Here is a 23,200-nt window from a genome sequence, read left to right as displayed (position 1 = left end):
CAGGATGTTACCCCTTTCCTGGTTTTATGCAAATTTATTTGCAGCTAGTTAAAAAACACTTATTCTTGAGCAAAGTTTACAATGTCTTTTGGAGGTGTTGAAGTCCAGGTAAATTTTAGGAGAGTTGTATCATCCCAATTTAAAACCAAGAAAGTTATGAGAAGGTCTCATTTCCATTTATTACTCTTAGGAAAATTAGGATTGCTAGTAGCAGTTGGAGCTGTTACCTGAAGCTTAGTCTGTGTGCAGAAGTGGGGTGTTGCAGTGCACCGCGATTTGCCTGAGCAGTGTGCAGTGGAGTTAAAATTGCTGTTAAGTTTAGAAGTTAGCCAGCTGATCATTGTTTCATTATACATGCGGTAAACTGTGGGCTGCTTTTGATTTTGTTTTTGTGGTGGAAGCAAGTCTAGAGTAACAAGAAAGTGGCAAAGTAATACTTAAATATAATGGAAAGGTTATTCAACCCATGTAAATGCATTTTAATTTACAATTCATGGCCAGCTCAAGTGATCTGGAAGGTTTTATTAACACATAAATGAGAAAAAGATTTAAAGAAAAGACTTGCTGTGAGTTTTGTGATGAAAGTTAATGCAATAATCTCAAGTCTTTAAGTTCTTTGAATGTTGGAATTGTTATTGTAGGAGCCTGAACTGAGCTTGTATGAGGAAATAGTGATTTTGGTATCAATAAATACAGCAAATTACGGTGGAAATCTGTCTACTGTTCTTACATGCAAGATTTCAGTTACACTGAATATTAACATGACTGAGACTGACCTTTTAAGATGAGTAGTGTGATGCAGTTGCATTAGTACATGCAATGATTTTTGTGTGCCTTATTTTCATGATCTGTCAGTACATACACAAGTAATGGGATACTTAGAGTAAACTAAAATTAGGAGGAGTAAACAAAGTGGTATTTAAAAGTAGTGATGGACTAGAAAGACTACATTTGAGAGGGGGAAGCTCTGCCACTGAAGTCTTCTAAGTGAAGAATTAAGTAAATCAGTAGGAAATAGTTCTTTCATATGGGAGTTGAAGAGGTTCCATGGTATGCATTGATATTAAAACCTAGGAGAGCTGTCTTAAATTGTATGTGTGTTTTTACATATAAATACTAATTTGATTTCCCGTATTTGCAAATGTTTTATCATAGAGATTTTTGCAAAACCTTTGGCTTTGGTCTGCTTCTAAAATGAGGGAATGATGTCTTTAACAACCTAGGAAAGGGTTGATTTCATCTTCTTGTGTTCTGACTGTCTTGCAGATGGCATAGAGAATAATGCTAGAGGAGCTGACAACAAAAAGTGTGCTATCTTAAACTTCCTCCTGGGGAGGTAAACTACTTTTGGCTTACAGTCTTAAATCAGACTGGAAGTGTGATTTCTTTGTTAGTATAAGAGTCTGTCAAAATTGCATGTCAGTGAGAATCTGCAGGTACATAACTGCCTTGCCTCTGCCTCCAGCTGCCTGCAGTTTCTCTTCTACCTGTTAAATATGTTGCTTATCTTGAGTAGCTACTGGCAGCAATGTAGCTTGTGCACTATAAGGAGATCCGGGAAGTGCGCTTGAGATGTCTGAAAAAAATGCTGTGTGGAATCTTGCTTTAGTATTCTGTATTTTGCCCAGAGGTATTTGAGTGACAAATGCAATATAAATGTAGAGATAGAGTAGATTATCCTGTTCCAGGTTCTGGGAGAGATTGGCAGTGCTTAAATGAGACGAAGTTGGAGGGGAGGGGGGATGTTTCTAGTACATCTAGACTAAAACGGATACAGAGTTTTCAGACTTCTTGCTTGCATAGGTCTCTGGCTTCCAGTCATGGTTAGGCTTTACTTCATTTGGACTTCTTTCTGGATAAGCTCCACTAAAAAGAAAAGGTTTGTTTACCAGAGTAATGACATATTAGATCTGATTTCAAGGGTGGAGTATTACTTTCTTTTTTAATTCCATAATAAGTCCAGGTAACAAAAATACAGGACAGGTGTAGTTGTAAGGAAGACATTTTAGATACAGCAGTTAAGAAGCTGAAGGGTTGGTGTCAACATCTGGAATAGCAAGAGAAGATTTTATCTTAGATGTCTGCACTGGGTCAGGCTGAGATGGAGATAATTTTCTTCATAGCAGCCCATATGGTTCTGTGGTGTAGATTTATGACCAAAACAGTGCTGATAAAACACCAGTGCTTTAGCTTTTGCTGAACAGTGCTTACCCAGTCTTAAGGCTTACTGTTTCTTGTGGCCAGCAGGACAAGGGCAGTGATCATCCCCCTGTACTTAACACTGGTGAGGTTGCATCTCGAATACTGCATTCAGTTTTGGGCCCTTTGCTTTAAGAGGAACGTAGAGGTGTGGAGTAGAGGTGTCCAGAGACGGGCAGTGGAGGTGGTGGAGGGTCTGAAGCACAAGTCTTAGGAGCAGCAGCTGAGGGAATTGGAGTTCTTTAGCCTAAAGAAGAGGAGGCTCGGCAGGGGGACCTTATTGCTCTCTACAGCTATACTCACATAACAAGTGAGAGGACAGGAGGAAAAGGCCTCAAGCTGCTCCAGGGGAGGGTTAGATTGGGTAATAGGAAAATTTTTTCCCCTGAAAGGGTGGTCAAACATTGGAACAGGCTGCCTAGGGAGGTGGTAGAATCACCTTCCCTGGAGGTGTTTAAAGAAATGCGTAGTTTTGGTGCTTAGGTTTAGTCATGGATTTGGCAATCCTTTGTTAATGGTGGACTTGATCTCAGAGGTCTCTTTCAACCTGAATGATTCCCTGTTTCTATTCTTCCAGTGCTCACCGTGACCCAAGAGTAGGAGGGGGTGGGCCAGAGGTTGGGAAGGGACACAGCCAGGACAGGTGACCTAAACTGACCAAAGAGATACTCCATACTACAAAGACATGCTCAGCAATAAAACAGGGGGTGGGGTGGGAAGGAAGTGTTTTTTCTAAAGTAGCAGTTGCTCAGAGGCTGTGTAGGTATTGATCTGATGGTGGTGAGTGATGGCTTCAGCATCATCTGTTTCTTTTTATCTTTTTTTCCCCTTCATTTGTTAAAATGTCTTTATCTCAACCCATGAGTTTTTCTTGCTTCTGCACTTCTGATTGTCTCCCTGATCCCCCTGCCAGGGAATGAGCGAGTGGCTGGGTTGGGGACTGACCTACCAGCCAGGGTCAGTCAACCACACTGTCCTGGATACCTCTCAATGCTTAAAGTATGAACACATTGCTCCTCCTTCCCACCTTGATATATCCTCCGCTATTTGTATAGACTTCCAAATTTATTGAGCAGTGTTTATTAATGAAATGATTCCTTGATATGATGGTTGATACTGGTATGTAATACAAATTGCTTTTTTGTCCATGAATAAAAATGTAATGTCGGTCATCTTTGTCAGCAGGATTTTACTACTGTTAAGGAAAAAGTGAGAGTATACTAGGAAGGGAGATACAGTGGGGTTTGGTTTGTGCATCATCAGTACACTGGCTTTAGGCAGTTCATGTAAGAAATCAAATTATTTGGTCTTAAGGAGAAATTGGCAGAAGACCTAAGAAGCTAGGGCACAGGAAATTCTACTCAACTGAGTCTCAAAAACTGTCAAAACTGAGAGTGTCATATAGTTATCTGCTGACTGTTTGAAGTCCATAAGTCCATATTTGTGTTGGAAAGCTTTCTAAGAGATTCTGCTTTTTTTTTTTTTTTGTGTGTGTGTGTGTGTGTGTGAAATATTGGGGGTGCTAGAGCTATACAGGTTTTGCATTCATGAGTTAAATAGTCAAAAACCAAGGTGAAATAGGATGCAAGCATTTTTCATATGAAACACTGTAGATTTCATGCCCTATTAGCTGCAGTTTTGCTACAAGACTTCCTGAAATTTCAAGTGCCTTTTAGTGTTAGAATACATGAAATACAGACTTCCTTATTCTGAAAAAGTAGGTAACGCTGTCTTTTTTTCTTTGATTTGTGTGTGTGTTGTTTTTGTTTTTTTTTTTAATAGAATATTCAAATAAAAACTTTGGCAGATGATGTGGTAAGGTCTTTGTAACATCTTAATTTGCAATGGTAACTCCATGCTGCATGCTGTTTTACTCCAAATGTGGACTATGTAACACATTTTTATAAGGATATTAAGCATTAGATTTCAGAAAATTGAGTTACTGTTCCTAAAGAGCATAATTTGTAACTCAGTTGAAGAACAGTAATTTATGATATCTGTTTGAAGAAGCTTTAACCACATTCTTTACACTTCAGTAATACTGTGGATGTGATGAAACTTACTCAACAGTTCAAGTGCTACTTTTCTTGACCTTTTTCAAGTAAAGGATCTGCAGTGGCTCTTGTGGAGTTAGTTGCCGCATGATTCAACTGGAAGTGTTATGTGTAATAAGTATGTACTGTATGTCAAATAAGTTTTTATTCAGTAGCACTAACTTTATAATTCCAAATACTTTGAAAACTGTTGTATTTTTACAGAAACTTGTATCAAAATTGACAAGCAAAATTAGAAACTTCTGTTTTCTGTATATAATAGTTAAGCTGCACCAGCCACTTAGTTCATTATCACTTACATGTCTGAAATGAAGAAATTGTACCAAATAATCATGTAGAAGATTGATTTATGACTTGAAAGTGATCTCATCATTGCATTGGGATTAAATAAATTTGTTGTTAATAAGGTATATTTGAAACAGATCACAGTACAATGAAATTGATCTTAAGTGACTTCTTTTTTTGGTGACTGCTGAACGCACATTTTAATGTATGTGAACAGTAACACTGCATTCAGTATATTGGCTAATTTTGGGTACTGCCTTTCAGGCACTATGTCCTACCTTTGGCCCTTTCAATAGGCTATGCCCTAATTTTAGTTTCAGAAAGTGTGATGTAAACTATTCTAATAAGGAAAAAATAGGATTAAAGTAGTAATATTGTCAACTATGTTAACAGTATCCTTGTAAGCAATGTGTTTCTGTCCACAAAACTAAGATTTCTAAGGAAGAAGAAAACCCAGCCCCAATCCCCTCCTCTCAAAAACACAAACAAACCAAAAAAACTCCAAAGAAATTCAAAGGGCATGCAGCTTATCTAGGATTACTTTCCCTTCAAAACTTTAAGGTGGTCTTGTAAGATCTCAAAAAACAACAACAAAACAAGCCAATAAAAAGAAACAAAACAATTGAAAAAAGGAAGAGTATTTCTTCGCCATGTTCTGCAACAGTCAGAAGTCTCCACTCCTGACTGGACTGAATGAACACTAAATGAATCCAGATTTCCTATAAAAGAAATACTCCATTAAAGTCTTCACAACTTCACAGAGGTTGTGTAACTATAGGAAATAAAATTTTGATTGACATGCCTTCATAAAGATTGCAATAACTGCTATGAATGAGACTGGTAAACCTACATAAGCTGCTGTTACATGAAAGCACATCTTCATAAGGCTGTTCAGTGCCTGAAACAAATACGTTAGTATTTGTTGATGCAAACAGTTAATTTAGAAAAATCGTTACAGACATAATGTTATAAAAATGAGTATAAAATATATATCTTGTTAAAGACAATATTATTAAAAAATTCTGCCTTTATTCAGAATAGTTATATATTAATAATACAGTAATAAATGGCCTTATAAGGAAGGTGCTCTTGTTGTTTTTTTCCAATATTAACAAATTAACTGAGTAAGCATGCTTTAAGAAAAAAAAAAAAAGGTGGGGGGTTTGGTGTAAGGCATAAAACAAGTCAGCCTTAACCAGTGAAGCGTCATTGCAGACTGTATGATATGCTGTCACTAATGTCTGTTATGTGTGTTTAACTATGGATGGCTGCCTCTATGTGAGTAACCATTACCTGGCTTTTTAAAATTATGCACTAATTTCAGGAGTCTGTACTCAAAAACACTTCAAGGAATTGTGAACTAAACTTGGAGCATTAATTCCTCTACAAACTTTATTTTACTTTAGCAGGATTTTTTTATAAGCCTGATGAACTTGTGAGTACCTCCTTCCCAACGCTGGCTTTTTCAGTTGTCCTCCAAAGACTTATAGCTCTTCAGGTGAAGGAACGCTTGGACATTACCTTTGTGGTACCATATTTATTCACTATCAGGATAATTAGGGAGTAATGTGAGAAGATGAACTCAAGATTTTGAAATGCTTAGAGTTTAACATAGATGGCATACTTAAGAAACTGTGAGAAATAGTTATATCCCTTTTGCTTGTGACCTGTCATGTATTTACCTTAAATGTTTTTGTCTTCCTATTAAAAGCAATCTCTGAATATTAGAGTATTTTTACTTACAGTTCAGTTTGAGTTTTAACTCTGCTGCTTGGATTAACTAAAAAATGTGTGTATTACTGCCATGTAATTGGCTGCTTTCCTATTTCTGCTTATTTTTAAATGGATGTCTTTGCAGCGTGACAGAATAACAAGCTTCAGAAAATCAGCAGTGAAAAAAGAGAAACCTCTCATTCAGCATCCTATTGACTCTCAGCCTTCTATAAGTGAAATCCCACTTGCCCAGGCACTTGTTGATGAGCGTTGCATGAACTTATCAGAAAAAGAAGTTATGGATCTGTTTGAAAAAATGATGGTAAGATGATGTGCTACACTATATTTGAAAATAACTATTATATACTAAATGCCAACATGAAAACAAATTAAGACACTGTAAAATAATTTGGGAAGTATGAACTATAGCATAGGCCTGACAAATCTGTTTAAATTGGCACATAAAGAATTGAGTAACTCATAGAACACTAGTATTATGTAAGTTTAAATTACTTGGTCTACTTCTACAAACAAAAAAAAGCAGAAAATAAAAATATTAAACTGTTGACTGCTTCTTTAAGATAAACTCTGTTGAGCTTAGTTGCAGTAGTTAGATACTGCTGATGGACAGGTTTTAATAAACTTAAGTAAATACCTTTGGAAAATAATAATTTTCATTACAAAAATCTTAATGTATGGAAAGCTGATTTTTTTTTTGTATGGTCTTGAATATTTTCTGTCTTAGGATCACTTGTCAAGGTTTGCGATTCTACTTGCAAGCAAGTTTTTCTATTAGTAGTAAAGAAACAAACTTTTGAAGTAGCTGTGTATTAATCCTGCTGTGCACATTGTTGGTGGGTGAAGTATCAGGAAATGCAGCTGAGTATTGTTAGAAATACTGTTTTCTGTGTCATTCCTTAAAATTCCATGCAGTCAGTATGGCCTAAGAACCGTCCTGTTTCATTGTGTAGCTTTAGTCTGCTCACTGAAGTTGTGAATCTCTTTTGAAAGATCGGATAAGTGTTAATCTAAGTTTGCTTGATTTGCTTGTTAGGTGAAGGGATTAATTTTTAACTTTTTGAAGTGTAATGTTTGAAACAGATGATAGGTCTGTCTTCCAGAGAGGAGTAGTTTTTTTGAAAAAGCTGTTAGTAAGTTATTACAGTAACATTTACTGGTTTTAGTAGCTACTGTGAATTTACTTTGACTTCTAATGGCAAGAGTAGTCATGATTTGTAATGACTACATGTTGCATTTAGTCAGTTACTAAGTTGAAACAGGCATTTATATTTTTTGTTTTTTTTTATTAATCTAGCATAATATTTGGAATTTTAGGTTTGTTTTCAAATACATCAGAACACATTCGCATCTACGCCTGCCACAAGCTAATAAAGTATGTAATAACAGGCTTCTGATTGAATAGTGCAATAATAGTGTCCGTTCTGATAAGATTTTTACAAAGAGCACAGGAAGTTCACAAGAATTTTTGGCTTTATCCTCTAGTTTTATTTCTTGAGCCAGATTTCACTAATGGTAACTACTCGATGCATATATGATTTTGGCTAAGTCTTGAAAACAGGAAACACTTGCAGTGACAGAATTAAATGAGAAAATTGGGTAGCTCAGAATCAAACAAAAGCTGATAAGCTGGAGAAAATCACCTCTGTTTGTTTAAAAATGAGCCGTTTGTTTAAGAAAAGGAGTATAAAAATAGCAAAGACTAATAAAATCCATGAAATAGAATCTTGATGTTGTGTGGTCTGTTTCTTTACAGGAGGACATGAATCTAAATGAAGAACGTAAAGCTCCTTTAAGAGATAAAGACTTGACCACAAAACGTGAAATGGTTGTCCAGTACATTTCTGCAACTGCCAAATCTGTAAGTAGTCACTTCTCCAAGACAGATGAAAGTAAGAAGCTTAGCTTTGTGAGCATCAAGCTTGAAATTTAGAATTTTTTTTTGTCCGGATTCATCCTCTAGGAGTAGCAGGAAAAAAAGTAATAAATATGTACTCAATAATACACTTCTAAATGCTTGGAGCTTCATCTGAAGGGTTAATTGGTATTTCAGCTGTCAGGCAATGTGAAAACTTGATGCTTTCTTCTAAACTATAAAAATTTGCAAATCCAATGATGTAGAGTAATGGGTGGAACCTGAGCATATTTCTGTGCAATTAATCTAGACATTTTTGGTACCTACCAAAAGTTATTGGAAAAGACAGCATGACTATATGGTTCAGTTAATGACATGCATACTAGATGTACAATTTGCAGTGTTAGAAGCGGGGAATCAAAATACTGAAAGTATTTAAAATTGAAGTAAAGTCAGTATTTTAGCTTAATTTGGGTGTGTTGAGTACTGTAGCTGGCTTGAAGACTGGGTTAAATAGTCTGCTAAGAAATGTTCTGAAGGCAGATAAAATGATTCCTTTAGTGAAAAAATGGTCTTAAAATGAGTTTAAAATTATATTTTGAGTAGAAATATAGAGGCCTTTCATTCATGTTGATCATTCCCTGCACTTAAATTGATTGATTACCCTTAGTTGCTGGATCCTTCAAGCAGAATTGTTGAAGTCTGTCTGTTCTGGGGTGCCAGAAATATAGGAGAATGACTGGATGCCCCAGCTTTTGTTGGGATGGAGAAACACAGTTTCAAATAGTGAAGAGCTGCCACTTATTTCCTGCATTGCGACTATTAGTAGTAATTAGTTATAAAATACAACAGTAATGTTTGTGTTAGAACTTGGCTATAGCCAATATAGTTCTCATGTAAAAGGAGAATATGCCACAAAAACTCGTGAATGTTGGATTGGATTAAACATTACATGTGTGTGTATATATATATAAAAATACAGTGTTAAGATTTCACTAGAAATAGGTTTTGTCCCGCTCTGTGCCACTGTTGTATAAAGAATTTTTAAAGAAGCTAGTAGTGCATTCTGAGGAATTGAATGTATTGCAGTTTTAGGGAGAAATGGTGGTAGGGCTAACTTTGTGTATCCAAGGGGCAGTAGTATGCTTCAAGTGATAAAATTTGCTATCAGCATAGTTCTTCAATAAAATGCGTATAATTTTATTTGGAAATTAGGTTGAATGTCATTTTTCCCCCCACACTTATTGTGTGCACTATAAGGTTACTGCAAATGAAGACTATGTGTGGAAAAATTGTTCAAGTACATAATGGCAGCACTGCTAGAAGTTCTGCAGAGCTGAGTCTGAGTGCTGAATACAGATAGTGTTAAATAATAATCTCTTTCTTAGTGAAATAAACCAGCAAATAAGATTATGTTGGTGTCTGCCTAATGAAACTATAAGCATGGACTTCTGCATCTGACTTGTCTTTCTTTTAACCTTCAGAATCAGCTCTGCAGAGTTAGATTTCACAAAATTAAAATTACAGTGACATGCAATTATTAAGCGCAAATGCTTTGCATTAAACATTATAAACTTTAGTGGAAGGAAGAAGTTGCATTATGATGTGATTTACATTTCTGAGAGAAGTGATGTTCCTGCATGAGTTCATCTTAAACAAAATCCACGGTTGTTTAGTCTGTCCTGGAAAGAATCCAGTGCTTAAAGCATAGTGTAGCTAAACATCAACTTATTGGAGAATTATTCAAAGCTTAGGCAGTGAATATTATGAAATTTCCTGTTAATATACTTTGCCTAGACTATCATTGGGAACGATTGATAATGTGTTGTAAGTTTTTTATCTTCACTTGATGATCAGTGTTAAATGTCTGATTTCTCTTAGTAAGCAAAAATAATTTATTGAAGTAGTAGAAACTTTCACAGTGGAAGTAGTTGCAGTTCTTTCCCAAAAAGTAATTGGACAGCAGTGATCTCTCATGTATGCTGGTACGGAAATGTAGCTGCCTAAGGTAGCATAATCTTGCAGCTGAGTAAGGAAAGCATGGCTACCATTGCATGTCTAACTGCTAAAAAATTTAACAGATTGCGTTACTGCCACCATATGCGCTGTAGCATGGGCAACTTAACAGAACTGGGGATATGTTTGCCAAAATGTACTAAAATATAAAGATAAATAAAAAAAATCCTGAAATGTCCTCATACATGGATGTGCGCTTTAAACTTCAGTTGGCGCCAGCATGGATGTTTTATACATATGCAAAATATTTTTCCTAATGAAAAAAGGGCTCATATCAAAGCTTGTGTGCTTCAGTAAGTCCTTCTTGCAATTGCATCACAGCATTTGAATGGAATAATTTCAGGTTGTTCAGAAATGATGCTTCTGTAGTGTGTTACCCTAAATTAGCTTTTAAATAGATAGCATCCTAAGCAATTTAAAAAATATATAATGTGGTCAATTTTAAAATGTTGATTGGGACTTTGCAATAAAGCAAAGCCTCATTTTCATTGTTAATTTTGTCTTCTGTTTGGTTAAACTACTATTCTGTGTAGTTGAATTCAAGCCTTAACCAATTCTTACTGCATCATGAATTGTCAGGCTTTCTTTTCTTCAGGCCATCTTCAGGATTGTCTTCCATGAAAATGCTGATGGCATTCAAAATGATTTTTCTTAAAATTTATTACCTTCTTCTTTGGTCATAGATAATTGTTCAAATCTTTTCCTCTTTTATACTGGAAATCCTTGGGCCTTTTATTCTGCTCAGAGCTCACGAAACACACTTAACAGTTGATGTCACTTTTCTTCTGGTTCATTTAATGTTTGTTTTAGTTAGACTTGAGCTCTCTCCTCTCATTTAAAAACACTGCTCTTGTTTGCTGATCCTATCTTAACCAAATTATTTTTAAATTTGGTGCTTCATTTTCTCTGCCTTGTGTGCCATCTGCAGTGTGTTGACCATGCTTTTCTGAAACACTGTACTGTCTTCAGAGTTCTGAGAAAGAAACCTTGATTTTCAATCGGTGAGAAGCAGCTTTCCTTTTCCTTGGGGGATGGAGGAAGTACAGAAGCCAACAGGATGCATGTTTTTATGTAAAGTGATTAATTGTGCTTCCGATTCCTTCTCTCACTTGAAGAGAAAGATTGACCATGGAAAATGGGGAAATGGTGAAGGCTCAGAATTCCGTTTCAGAACAGAACTTAGTGACATCTCATGCCATATTGTACAAGTCGAACATTGGCGAGAGAAGGCGGCAGTAAATTAGGAAAAGAGATTGTCTGGTGGTGACGGTCCCATCTTGTACTTCTAGAGGAAGCTTGATCAGGAAGAGGGGAGAAGGGGTGGTTGTGAAAGACTTGCAGGGACTTCTGTCTTCTGAAAGGCTTCCTGGAAAAGTAGTGGAAGAGATAAGGGTAGAAAATGAAGAAGGTGCAGGCTGAACATATACAACCAAATTCAGATCATGGAACAAAATCATACTGTCTCAAGCTCTTAATCAGATGAAAGTAGTTATTCAAGAAACTGGCAGCTATCAGATTACAGCAAAGAGCTGACGATGAAAGGCCTACAAATATTCAAGCCAAAGTCCATAGTCCTGGTGTTCGCAGGAACATGGTCATTTGTGCAAAGTGGTAGAACAGGGCAGAGAGTGCTGCCTTACTGCAGAGTTTCTTCTGTCTACAAATTCTGGGTCATGAATATGCAGAGATGCTGTTCTATGGTAAAGAAGACAAGATGTCACTCTGAAAATCACTGTTTAATTATCCATGTAATTAAAAGCATCCATACTGAGCAGTTGAAGAAAAATGCCGCATGAGATTTTCTGAAATGCAAGTTAGATTTATAACTGTAGGCTATGTTTTTTATTAGAAAAACTTTATTAAATTCAGTGATGACATCATCTAGATAGATGAAAAGCTTCATAACAAATGAAGTTGTTACATGTACAAGGAAGTCAGTATGCCATTAGTTTTTAATGTAGCTTTCTCGGTGTCGTTTATAAAATAACTGACCTGATAATTTTAACAAACTGGCATATCTTAATCTTTCAAGATACCAAGCCAGGTATTTAGTTATTTTTTTGTAATTGTGTAAAATACTGATGGTTCAGCAGTGGAATATAAGAATTGAAAGTTATTTCTCCTACAGTAGAAATGCTTTCCTGTTGAGAAGCTGTAACTCTTAAACAGTTTGATAAAGTAATAAAATAATGTAACTACTACTAATGAATAAACACTGAAAAATTTGTGTGATGCTACATCCTACTAAGTACTTTGCTGTGTTTATTTATGTATTATTATTATTATCTTTTTTACACAATAACCTCTCTTGGCTGACAACTGCATGCAGATAGTCGGAAGTAAAGTTCCGGTGAGTATGAACATGATAGTTTTGTTTTTTCTTATGAATACACTTCCAGTTTTAAAATTAGGCTGGACTATTCTTATTTTTTGTTTTGGATTTAAAAGGTCAGCGTCCATAACTGAATCCTTGTTTTATCAAAATAATTATCAACTACCTCAGTCATAGTTATCTTACAGTATAAGATCATTGATTGCATATTTGAGGGATCTGTTTTCAAGTTTCCAGGAATCTATGTCCGTATACTTCACACTTGCTAGGAACTCATCTGTTCATTGTGAGCAACAAATAGAATATAGGGTTGTCTTGCTTTTTATTGAAGGCAATCACTCAAATCTTTAAATTTACAGTGTTTGTCTTCATTCTGTTTAGACATGGATTTTTTTCATGTCTTAATTGTTAGTATTTATAGTTGTGGATATGTCAGCTGCTGGGTATCAGTGTGAGAATGAGATTAATGTAGAGGATTCAGAAGGTCAATAAGCATAAGATGAGATCACTCACAGCATAACATGTCTAATTAATTGCTCAACTACATTTTATGTTGTCATGATTGAAATTTGCCATTTTTTATAAAAAAATATTTGAGACTTAGGTCATATTCAGTACTTATATTTTGTCATAAAAATAATAAAGAACAACGTATGTCTTAAAACTGTAATCACTACTTCAAGATGTACTTGGGTATATAAGGATATAGTGCATAGGGATAAAGAAATTGCTGTTGGCTTTGTTTTATTTAGTGGTCTTTAAACAGACTTCTGCCTGTATTCACCAGTACTTTTAAATTTTGTACGCAGTACTGGTTCTTAAAGCTATTTGAGAAAATACGTAGGCACAGGGAAGGTATTTAAATAAAGTATTTGTTTTCTGAGGGGACAGATCATGAATTCTCCAGTTTGGTGCATTAAAACCAGTTTCAAATAATTCCTGCTGCCATCTAATTTCTTTATGATACGAATTAGCCTGAACAGCTGCATTGTGCAGAGATGATTTTTATAGAGAAAGCTGGTATATGCACTATGGGTAGTGGAGAAACTCTGTAATAACTGTTTTCTTCCCCATGCATTTTAATTCAGGGTCTGATGGAGATCAAGCATAGTTATGCATTACAGGCATGTTTTTGCACAGATAACTTGCAAAATAGTAAAATAAGAAATGCTGCTCTTACAGTATGGCTTCTGCGTATTACTGCTTGAAGAATGCATGCATCTTGGTGTGCTTCTTCTCAGTGTATGTTTCCATAGGATTTATCCTTTGGGAGTTGATTGGATTTGGCGGCATCTGTGGTTACTTTCCTGAAGATCTGTAGATGTACTGTGGTTAGGGAGGAGAATTATGGTACTGTTGGCTTGTAGTGACTCTTGCAGAGAAGAGGCTTGCCTGTTAATGGGGAGTTTAGAGCTTTAACTTGAGTTTTACTTGTGATATGAAGTACTGGTGCCCACTTCTCTATTTTAGCTGCCTGCAAAGTAACCTTTCCTTGCCTTTATAGATAGTGATAATTGCATTGAAATGGCAGCTACACATCTTGTTTTTATCTGTAAAGCATTAATGTAGCTGTCTAAAGTAGGATTAGCTTTTTAGTTCTGTTTTTAATGGGTTGAATTAATGAGTTTGGCTAATATCTACAGGGTGAAGTGGATACAAATTGTTTAGACTTCCAATTTGTAGTCCAGGAGCTGATAGTGTTTCCTCATAGGCTGAAGAAGGATACTGCTTTTCCAAGTCACGTGAGCAACAACTACAGTATACATAGTTTAAAAAAATCATTGAAAATGCTTTTATTGCTTTCCTAAAAACAAAGGAAAAAAACACCACATCATCCAAACAACTTGTCTTATCTAACTTTGTTATTATACTCTAATTAAAATATACCAGTTTCCTTCCTTATGATAGAAACAGAATTGTATTAATAGAGTGTGCAAAACCTCTTCAGTTAGTCATTAGTGAGGGAAAAAGTACCTGCTAATGAGGTGTGAGTTGTCTGGTGCCTCAAAGAGGAGTAGTTTGTGCAGGTTTCCTGATCTTGTGTATTAACTGTTACAGCCAATCCATTTGGTTCAGGTGTGCTCCACAGTTCTTTACTGAGTAGGTATTCTATCTGCTTATTTCCCCATGGAGGGTAAAATGCCTTTGCTTGCCTATTTTCTTAGATACTAGTTCTCAAGGTCGTTTACACACCTCTCTCTGGTGGTGCATCTGAGTAGTATAAAGCTGGACATTTGCCGAGTAAGGTACTGGGCGAGGAATTTCTTTGTCCAGCTAACAGCTTTCAAATCACCTGGAGTCAAAGTGGAGTAAGATAAACTGAAATCTCTAAAATATTTAATTGTTGCTTGGTTTTCTGAATATTTTTTTAAAAAAGAAGTTGGGTAGAGAGAAAACTGTGCTTAAGTTTGTTTTTCACTGTATCTTGCGTTGTAGGGTGTCTGTCCTGTCTCTCTGTCACTGTTGTTCTTAAACCCTGAAATGTGTCCTACACACAGATTTGAATTGATTGGATTTATCTCCTTTATGGGAAAGCAAACTGGGTTTTCTTTTATATACTTGAGTTTTTTCCAGAGATTTTTAGGATTTCCCTTAAGCTTAGATTTTCACTAAAAAGTCATTGCTTCTAACTTCATCAAAGAAGGATTTTTAAATGTGTGGTCCAGGCTCTCATTTGAGTTGTAGTGAGTAAATAATTCTATGCCTTAATTGTTATACTGTGAAGGTGAGTGATCATAAATTAATTTCTAAGATTTTTGTTCTTAAGCATTTATTTGATCTCTGAAAGTTCTGGTGTGGGATCTAACCCTCAGAGTTTCTTTGTACTTGGCTTTTACCTTAGTCTTATTAGATGTTCTCACGTAAAGCGTATCTTTCACTGAGACCTTGTATCTCAAAGTAAATAATAAACGTATATATTAAAATCTTATCCATGCAAAGGCATAGCATGGTATTCCAAACAATCTGTCTTTGTACAGGGAAAGAAAAGAGTGCTGCAACCAGGTGCTATTTCCAGTTAGCATGGCTGTATGTAAGAGTGAGTTAAGACTGAGCAGTTGATTGTAGAAGAGAACAGAAAGTCATCCTGTTAAACTGAGAACTCTCTGGCCTGAACTGGAGTATTTGGGTGAAAGTTTTTGAGAACGGATTTTTATGAGACATCTTTAGTGACCGTGTGTTTTGAAGAGGCAGAGGAAGAAAGGAAGGGGAGATGATTCTTTATTGCTATGCAGTTAAAGATGCTTAGTCATAGAAACAATGAAGTATACCTGTCCTATAAGGCATGGTAGGGAGTCTTAGGATATCATGCTGTGAATTACTCTAACTTTTCATCTATTTTAACTGTTATTGAGGGAGTCGTAGATCTTCTGAAAACAAGGGGCTAGACAGAGTAGAGGGTCCTCACTAATGTTCTTGATGTATAGAAAAAGGACACAGCAAGAGCACACCTTGGTTTAAATGTGAAAGAAATTGTAGCAAAGACCTTAAATGTTTCATCTTTTCTGGAGCTTGCAGCAGACTACAGTGGAAGGGCTAACCCACAGGAAATAATCTTTTCGGAAAACCAAATATATTTTGTATTCTAGAGTGCATTTCAGGGTCTAGTTTAACATGTAATGACAATGTAATGAAGTTGCCATGATCTCCACAGATTTTATGGCTTCCAGGAGTGCTTCTGTTCTCTGCTTTTACTTTTAGGGTTTGGGGAAAGATTGTTGTCTGAAATGACAAAAACTCTATCCAATATTGTGTAGATGGTGTACATTAGTTACACATACAATTTTTTTTTTGCTTCCATTCAATGCAATAAATGGCATAAAGCTGTTCCTGTTTTCCAGTTTTTTACCTTATGGTCTTTCAGAGTGATGATCTTTCTGAACTATGGTGATTTTTAATATATATGCTAATATACATACCTCATTTGAAGTCAGTTCATACTCTTATAAAGATAACCTCACCTATTTTTAATTCTTTTTCCTTTGGTGGAAGAGCATCTCTTAGTTTAGGAAGTTGATCATGACAAATTGTAGTTCCTTCAGTATCCTATTTACTTTGTCTGTCTTGGTCCTTTGATGTGTAACTGGCATGTGTGGTCCAGCCAAAGGTGCTACGCGTGTCAGCAAGAATTATCTTCACAGTTGACATGGTCCAGAGGACACTGTTGTCTTAATGAATTCACAATCTGTGTCAGGTTTTTGTTTTGTCGAGGTGAGGACAACCAATCTGAAGGTATATTGTGAACATTTACTTAGTTCTGTTATGTGCATTAATATGGAATGTACGTAGGTCAAATTCGTTAACTTAAATGTAGACAAGTCATTTTGTCACAGTCATACTTAGTGTCATGTTTGGAAAATGAATGGTAAGAATTTGAAAAGAACAAACCAGAAACTTCATAAGAAGGGTAGCTTTTTTAAAGTGAGACAAATAGAAGATTACAGTAGTCAGAGAAGTTCCTGATATAATTAAAACCAAATACTTAAAAATCCTGTTCTAGGTCAGGCACTTCTTCATAGTGCCTTTACACCCATGACATCTTTATCAGGTTCCCTTCAACAGACCGTTTAGAGCTAAGGAGTTTTAGGAACTGCATATTAATCATAACCACTCTTCTGAGATAAGCCTCCTGTTCTGCAACTTGTCAGAGCTGTACAAAAGATTAGTTGCACCCTTCGGCAAAATGTTTTGTGTATTGTTTACAGGTTTGAATACTACAGCTCTAAAAACTGACTATTGGATATTATAATACTGAAATACCTTGTAGTTAGTTCTTCATTATAAAGTTTTATAGTTAGTTATATAGTCAGGTGTTCTTAGTTATACAGGGAAAACAGTGATTTTTAAAACTCACATGGAAATACTGGTGTTAAGTGTAGTCATCGAAATGCTACTATGATCAGTATAACATCAGGCAGAATTTTGTCTTCTGTGATAGGGTGGACTGAAAAACAGCAAACATGAATGCACACTGTCCTCGCAAGAATATATTCATGAATTGCGATCTGGCATTTCAGAGGAAAAGCTTCTTAATTGTCTAGAATCTTTGAGAGTGTCTCTAACCAGTAATCCAGTCAGGTAAGTAATAATTTCTGCTGTACTTTTTAAGCATGCTGTTTTTGTGAAGCAATAGAGAGTTGTGTGAGTGTTGTCGTGTGTGTCCGCCCTGCCCCCCCAAACCAGGGTCATTAGAGTAACGCTTGTTGGTTTGGTAAAGTAGTTCTCAGCATTGGAAAAGGATGAGTGAAATGTTTGCAGCTGTCTGCACTGTCTTCTGCCTTTCACACAGGTTTTCAACAACTTGAGACTTAAAGCAGTGTCTATAGAGATGTACAAGCAGTATTGGAGACATAACTTTGCAAGTTTTATGGTTTTTTTCTTCCTTTTTCCAGCTGGGTTAACAATTTTGGGCACGAAGGCCTTGGACTTCTGTTGGATGTATTGGAAAAGCTTCTGGACAAGAAACAGTAAGGACTCGGATCATTTGAAGGGAGGGCTGGGGGACCTTGTGAAGATCGTTTGTACTTACGTTATTTTCCTCTCCCTTTGAAGGCAAGAAAGTATTGATAAGAAGAATCAACATAAACTTATTCAGTGCCTCAGAGCATTTATGAACAATAAAGTAAGAGATATTTTCAATTCAAATACTTCTAGCCTGATTGTTTATTGTTGACTTCAAGATCTCTGTAGCATGTTGAATCTCAGAAAAAGAAAGCAAGCTGGTATATCCAGTGTCTGCTGACTCTGGAAATGTAGGTCTTAAATGTAGCGTAACTTGTTGTTGAGAGTCTTGTTCATAAGCCTTTCTGAATATGCATTTTTTTTTTAGTTTTGCTTCCAAAAATCAGTAATAGTTAACAAAATAATTTGCAGACAGGGTGATAGTGTGAATTTAACGTAAGTGAATTTGGAATTATTTGCTTTTGAAATTGAAAGTAAATTATTTCTTGCTAAAATTAATTTTCAATACATAATTGTTTTTGTTAATATAATGTATTCTTCACCTGATTTTAAATTCAGTATGACTTAGTATCTTTAGCTAATAGCTACAGTTTTTAAGTTGGTAGGCAGCAGGTAAAAGATAAAACTTCAGTCTAGTTTAAGCTGTATTAAACTTGTTTCTGATATGGGTTCTTCCAGTTCACAAAGTGGAAGTATTCTTTCTAGAAGTTGGTCTGTTAAACTTGTAATTTTTCTTTATTCATAGCAAAATCTAAAGTGTTATAGTGATTAATTCTTCCCCCCACTGTAGCAAATATAACTGTGCATTAAAGTTACTTTTAGCTACTGTTACTCAGTTTAGTAAAATCTCAAAGAATAGCTTGTCTGAAGTGGGAAAAGTGAACTTAAATGGTTGCATGCTTCCCCCCTGCTATTGCTACAATTAGATCATAACTTGAAACAAATACCTGATTTACCAACTATCCTGTAGTTAATGAAAATGGAAAATAATGCTACTTTAAAATAAATGTTAATGTGTACAAGTTTATATGTACAGAAGGTAAAATAGAATAGACAATAAAAGAAGATAGTTGTTTAAAAAAGAATTTCAACCTCTGTTAGCCAGTGTGTGGAAAATACTGACTTAACCAGCACTTGTTACAATTATGGGGGAAAAAAATGAATGAATTTTTTACGCTGTTGAGGTGTTTCAGATATAGATAGCAAATAAAAATGGATTTGTCTTCTGGTGGATACCTGATTTTAGAAGTTTATGATATCTTGCTTAGGAACTGACTTTTCCTTAGGTGAAAGCCTCAAATGTAAGGTTGGAAAGACTGACTTGTGTCCCCCAGTGGTAATAGCCAGAAGGTTTTAGTAGAGTATTGCTAGACTTCATATGGGGGGGAGTCGTGTGAGGATTCCTGAGGATCTGAAGCCCAAAGGTGACTATGAGTATTCAAAGCAAATACTATCTTTTCACTGTAAACTTTTTATTTCTTTAAGTACGGATTGCAAAGGATTCTAGGAGATGAAAGAAGTCTCTTGTTGTTATCAAGAGCAATTGATCCAAAGCAACCACACATGATGACTGAAACAGTGAAAATACTTTCTGCTATCTGCATTGTTGGAGAGGAAAATATGTAAGTAAGATACCGAAACAGATTATTTTGTTTTCATGTTCATGAATTGTCAGTTTGGACACAGGTGAGAACTTGTCAATGAAACAACATAACCTGTGAAGTCTTTACTTTCTTAATGTTAAAATGAAAAGAGACTTTCACCTTTTTTGATACATTAATCCAATATTAATCTGCTACTGAGCCTGTGGGGGGGCTGGGGTAGGGACACGTCCCCAGAGGAGGGGAGGTTAATTTGATTAAATTTGAAAAGTGCTAATTTGACACCACATGTTAAGATCTTTCATTAGTTTTGAAGGTAATAGTATAGCAATAAATACATGTATGGATTTTTGAAAAATATCACCTTTCTGCCTAAACATAACAGATTTGACAGGGCAAAAAGCTTACGTTTATAGCTGAAGTTTTGAGTAGTTCAAGTGATAGAGTTACGTAACACATGCTCGTGGGCCTTTTTAAAACAAAGATATTTGGCACGCGTTTACTTTGAGTTATTGAGGGTCTTAGTTTACTGAAGATTAAAAATGGCAAACTTCATGTCTTCTATGCAAGAAATAGATAAAACCATTATAATTTCTGAAAAGACTATTTATTAGAACTCCTAAATGTTAAAATATTAGCTAGCACCAAGTGCACAGTCTTGCAAAGGTAGTGATTCCACACACACACACCCCCCGCCACCCCTCCTGACTGGTTGTTTCTTAGCTGAATGTCACAATAACATAGAAATTCATTCACCTTTTTTTTTTAATTCAACGTTAATCTTGTAGATATTTTTGACACTTGGTTCTTGGTTGGTTTTCGATTTCATATAGGTAAGTGTAGAGAAATGCATTCAGTTTCTCTTCAGCGCAGTGATGTCTGGAGTTGTGTAAATAGTGGGCTCAGTATCTTTATAAGGAAAAAGTTGGCTGTGGTGTGGTTTTTGACAGTTTATCTTTCTCTTAGTCTGGACAAGCTTTTAGGTGCTATAACAACTGCTGCTGAAAGGCACAATAGGGAACGTTTTTCTCAGATCGTTGAAGGACTGGAAAACCATGAGTTCTTACAGCTGCAGGTGGGTTTACTACTTTTTTTTGATGCTTAATAATAATTAAGAAATGATCTAAGATACTGGAAAACTGTGTATCAGTTTATGATCTTGAAATTATTTACCAGCAAAATATTTTAGTGGTATTACTCCAGTGTTCAGTAAAAGAAGAAAAATAAATAGAAGTAGCTTGCTGATACTAGATTTTCTAATTTTTCACGGTATAAAAGCAAGAAACTCACTTAATTGTCCCAAGCATAGAAATAAAAAGTCTTGGCCTTAATAAAAAGAGGATAAACAGTCATACTCCTTTTCTTGGATGCCAGATGTAGCGCTCAAGGCATAAGCCTGTGAAAGCATTTTATTATCTTTGTCACTACTTTATCTTCTTGACCAGGAGTTTTATGTGGTTTAATGGACCAATAAAATTCGAGCTCTCAGTCTGCCCCCAAAATGTTTTAGTTATTGTTGCTGGAGCCCTGAGGAAGCTGGAGTTTAAGGAGCTGGGAGGCAGTGCTCCCTGTATGTCCCCTGGCTTTAGGGAAGGAGCCTGAAAAAGTATCCTTAAGTTGCATCGCTTGTTTAAACACCCTCTTTCTTCCCAATCTTGCCTCACCCAAAGTAAGCAAAAACTCCTGTACCTGTGGCTTTGACCTGATTCCATCGAAGTAATGCATTTGTAAAAAGACAAAACAAAATTGTGTTGTGCTCTTGAAGTATTTCAGTTTAATTAGAACTACAACTGGAATGCCTTAAGTGAGCACACACTTCAAGTATCTTGCTGTTTAAAGTACCTGTGGCAGGCATATACTTCCAGTGTAGTTCACTTTTTTGTAATATTACTGAATGACGAAATAGATAAGCATAGATCGTATTAAAATACAGAAGAACTGTGCATTCCTTGATGTGTCTTTGACACCTGCCCGTCATCAGCCACTAGTGCATCTCTAGGGATAATCTAGCAAGTTTTTAAAAGGATTAGGATTTTTATAGGATAATAAACAGTATCCTGTGCCAGTAATCTTTACTGAGTCACAGCCCACATCACCTGTTCATTGCTGCTTGTGTGTCAGTAGACAGGTTTTTTTTATTCTCTCTATACACCTGAATAGCCCAAGATCTTTGGTTGCTGTTAGAATGCAAGCCTTTTTAATTGTTTGTTTGGGTTTTCTGGTGGGGTCGTTTTTTTTGGTAACTACAAGTGTTTGCACAGATACCAAGTGGCTGAATATTCTGCTGAAGGACGACTTCGACTTATTTCCTTCTCATAATACAGTACTGATACATAATCTGTATTGTTAAAATTTGTATTTCAGGTACCATGGCTGAAAGATATGGAAAATAGAATGCAAGCAGGGCAGGTGTAGCTGCATGGAAGGGATAACTTCTTCCATTATTAGATCATATGTATGTCTCCTATAGTTATCTTAATGCTATGGTTACCATCAGTAGTTATTGTTTCAGAGCTGATGTGTTAATGATGTTCAAGAAGTTTCAATAAATGACATCTAATCTTAATTATGCTATCACAAAAGAATCAATTTTGAAGTTGTCTCCTACTTTATGACCTTGTTGATTGAAAGCAAACAAAACCGACCACAGAACCTACCTGCCCCCCACCCCTGAAACCTCACTTACACGTCAGTAAAGGTACAATTGCAAGACTCATTAACTTGTTTCTGACAAAATCATTCTTTACTTGTAACGTATTAGCACAAGCCATTAAGCCAGTCTCTTCCGGCAAAAGCAATCAGGGCAGATGGCACCTCTTCTCTCTATTAATTTCAAATTGGACATGTACTTTGGCTTGTTAAGGCATGTCATAGTAGTAAAATAACAAGAATCATTCAAGCGAGCATGATGATACTACATTATCTGAAGTTGCAGCTATATAAAGGGAGTGCCTTTGAAAGAGTCTTCTAATAGAAATTTAAGACTCCATAAGGTGTTTCATTAAAACTAAATAGTGAATGTAATTAAAACAGGAAGGGCGCTTTTATCTGACTATTTTTCTCTGCAGCTATTGATTTCTGTTTGTTTAATTTTTTTTTTCTCTAATGCTACATCTATTTGCAGTTTACATCTTTTTCCAAACTTGGTATTTCCCTGGAGTCCCATTTCAGTCTTTTAACGTGGATCAGCACTTCTGGCATTATGCTATTGTCTACCTGTTTTAAAGTAAATCAATTAAAGCGCACAGCTGTTCAATTAAAGCATTAGCCAGTATCCTGAGACTTTAGGCGTTTTGCGAAAGTGCTGTGCAGGAGTAGAAAAGACACCTGGTGATGTGAATTATTTTGTGTATGGGTGTTTTTGTTGTTTTTTTTTTTAAGTTTCAATTACTGTATAAACAGTTCACGTTTTTTTTTCGAATTGGTGAATATTGTGGAGGAACAGAAGGAGCTGTAGTATGGAAATAACTTTCTGAAATAAAGTATGATCCTTTATGTGATACAGTTTTGACGTGGCAGAAGCATTCATGATATGAAAACAAAGCAGTGTTTGATATTGCCTAAATTAACCAAAATGTTGCATGTGTGCTGCATAATAAATAACACCTTCTCTTGATATTTGGTTTTATAATTAAACTGAAATAGTCAAAGGCAGTATTTATTTTCA

The 23,200-nt window shown here is 35.8% G+C and overlaps 1 protein-coding gene across 1 annotated transcript in view; it reads left to right on the top strand.

The window, feature by feature from the left end:
• DIAPH2 (diaphanous related formin 2) overlaps positions 1-23,200 on the top strand; it is a 243,897-nt gene that overhangs the window by 15,580 nt on the left and 205,117 nt on the right. The window contains exons 2-10 of the mRNA XM_055817800.1: positions 3,982-4,014; positions 6,397-6,573; positions 8,026-8,130; positions 12,470-12,490; positions 17,409-17,548; positions 17,863-17,937; positions 18,023-18,092; positions 19,418-19,554; positions 20,500-20,608. Coding sequence (XP_055673775.1) covers positions 3,982-4,014; positions 6,397-6,573; positions 8,026-8,130; positions 12,470-12,490; positions 17,409-17,548; positions 17,863-17,937; positions 18,023-18,092; positions 19,418-19,554; positions 20,500-20,608 — 867 coding nt within the window. The remainder of the gene's footprint in view (positions 1-3,981; positions 4,015-6,396; positions 6,574-8,025; positions 8,131-12,469; positions 12,491-17,408; positions 17,549-17,862; positions 17,938-18,022; positions 18,093-19,417; positions 19,555-20,499; positions 20,609-23,200) is intronic.

Source organism: Falco peregrinus, chromosome 13, assembly GCF_023634155.1.
Source record: "Falco peregrinus isolate bFalPer1 chromosome 13, bFalPer1.pri, whole genome shotgun sequence".
NCBI lineage: Eukaryota > Metazoa > Chordata > Aves > Falconiformes > Falconidae > Falco > Falco peregrinus.
This window is presented reverse-complemented; position numbering and strand designations above follow the sequence as displayed.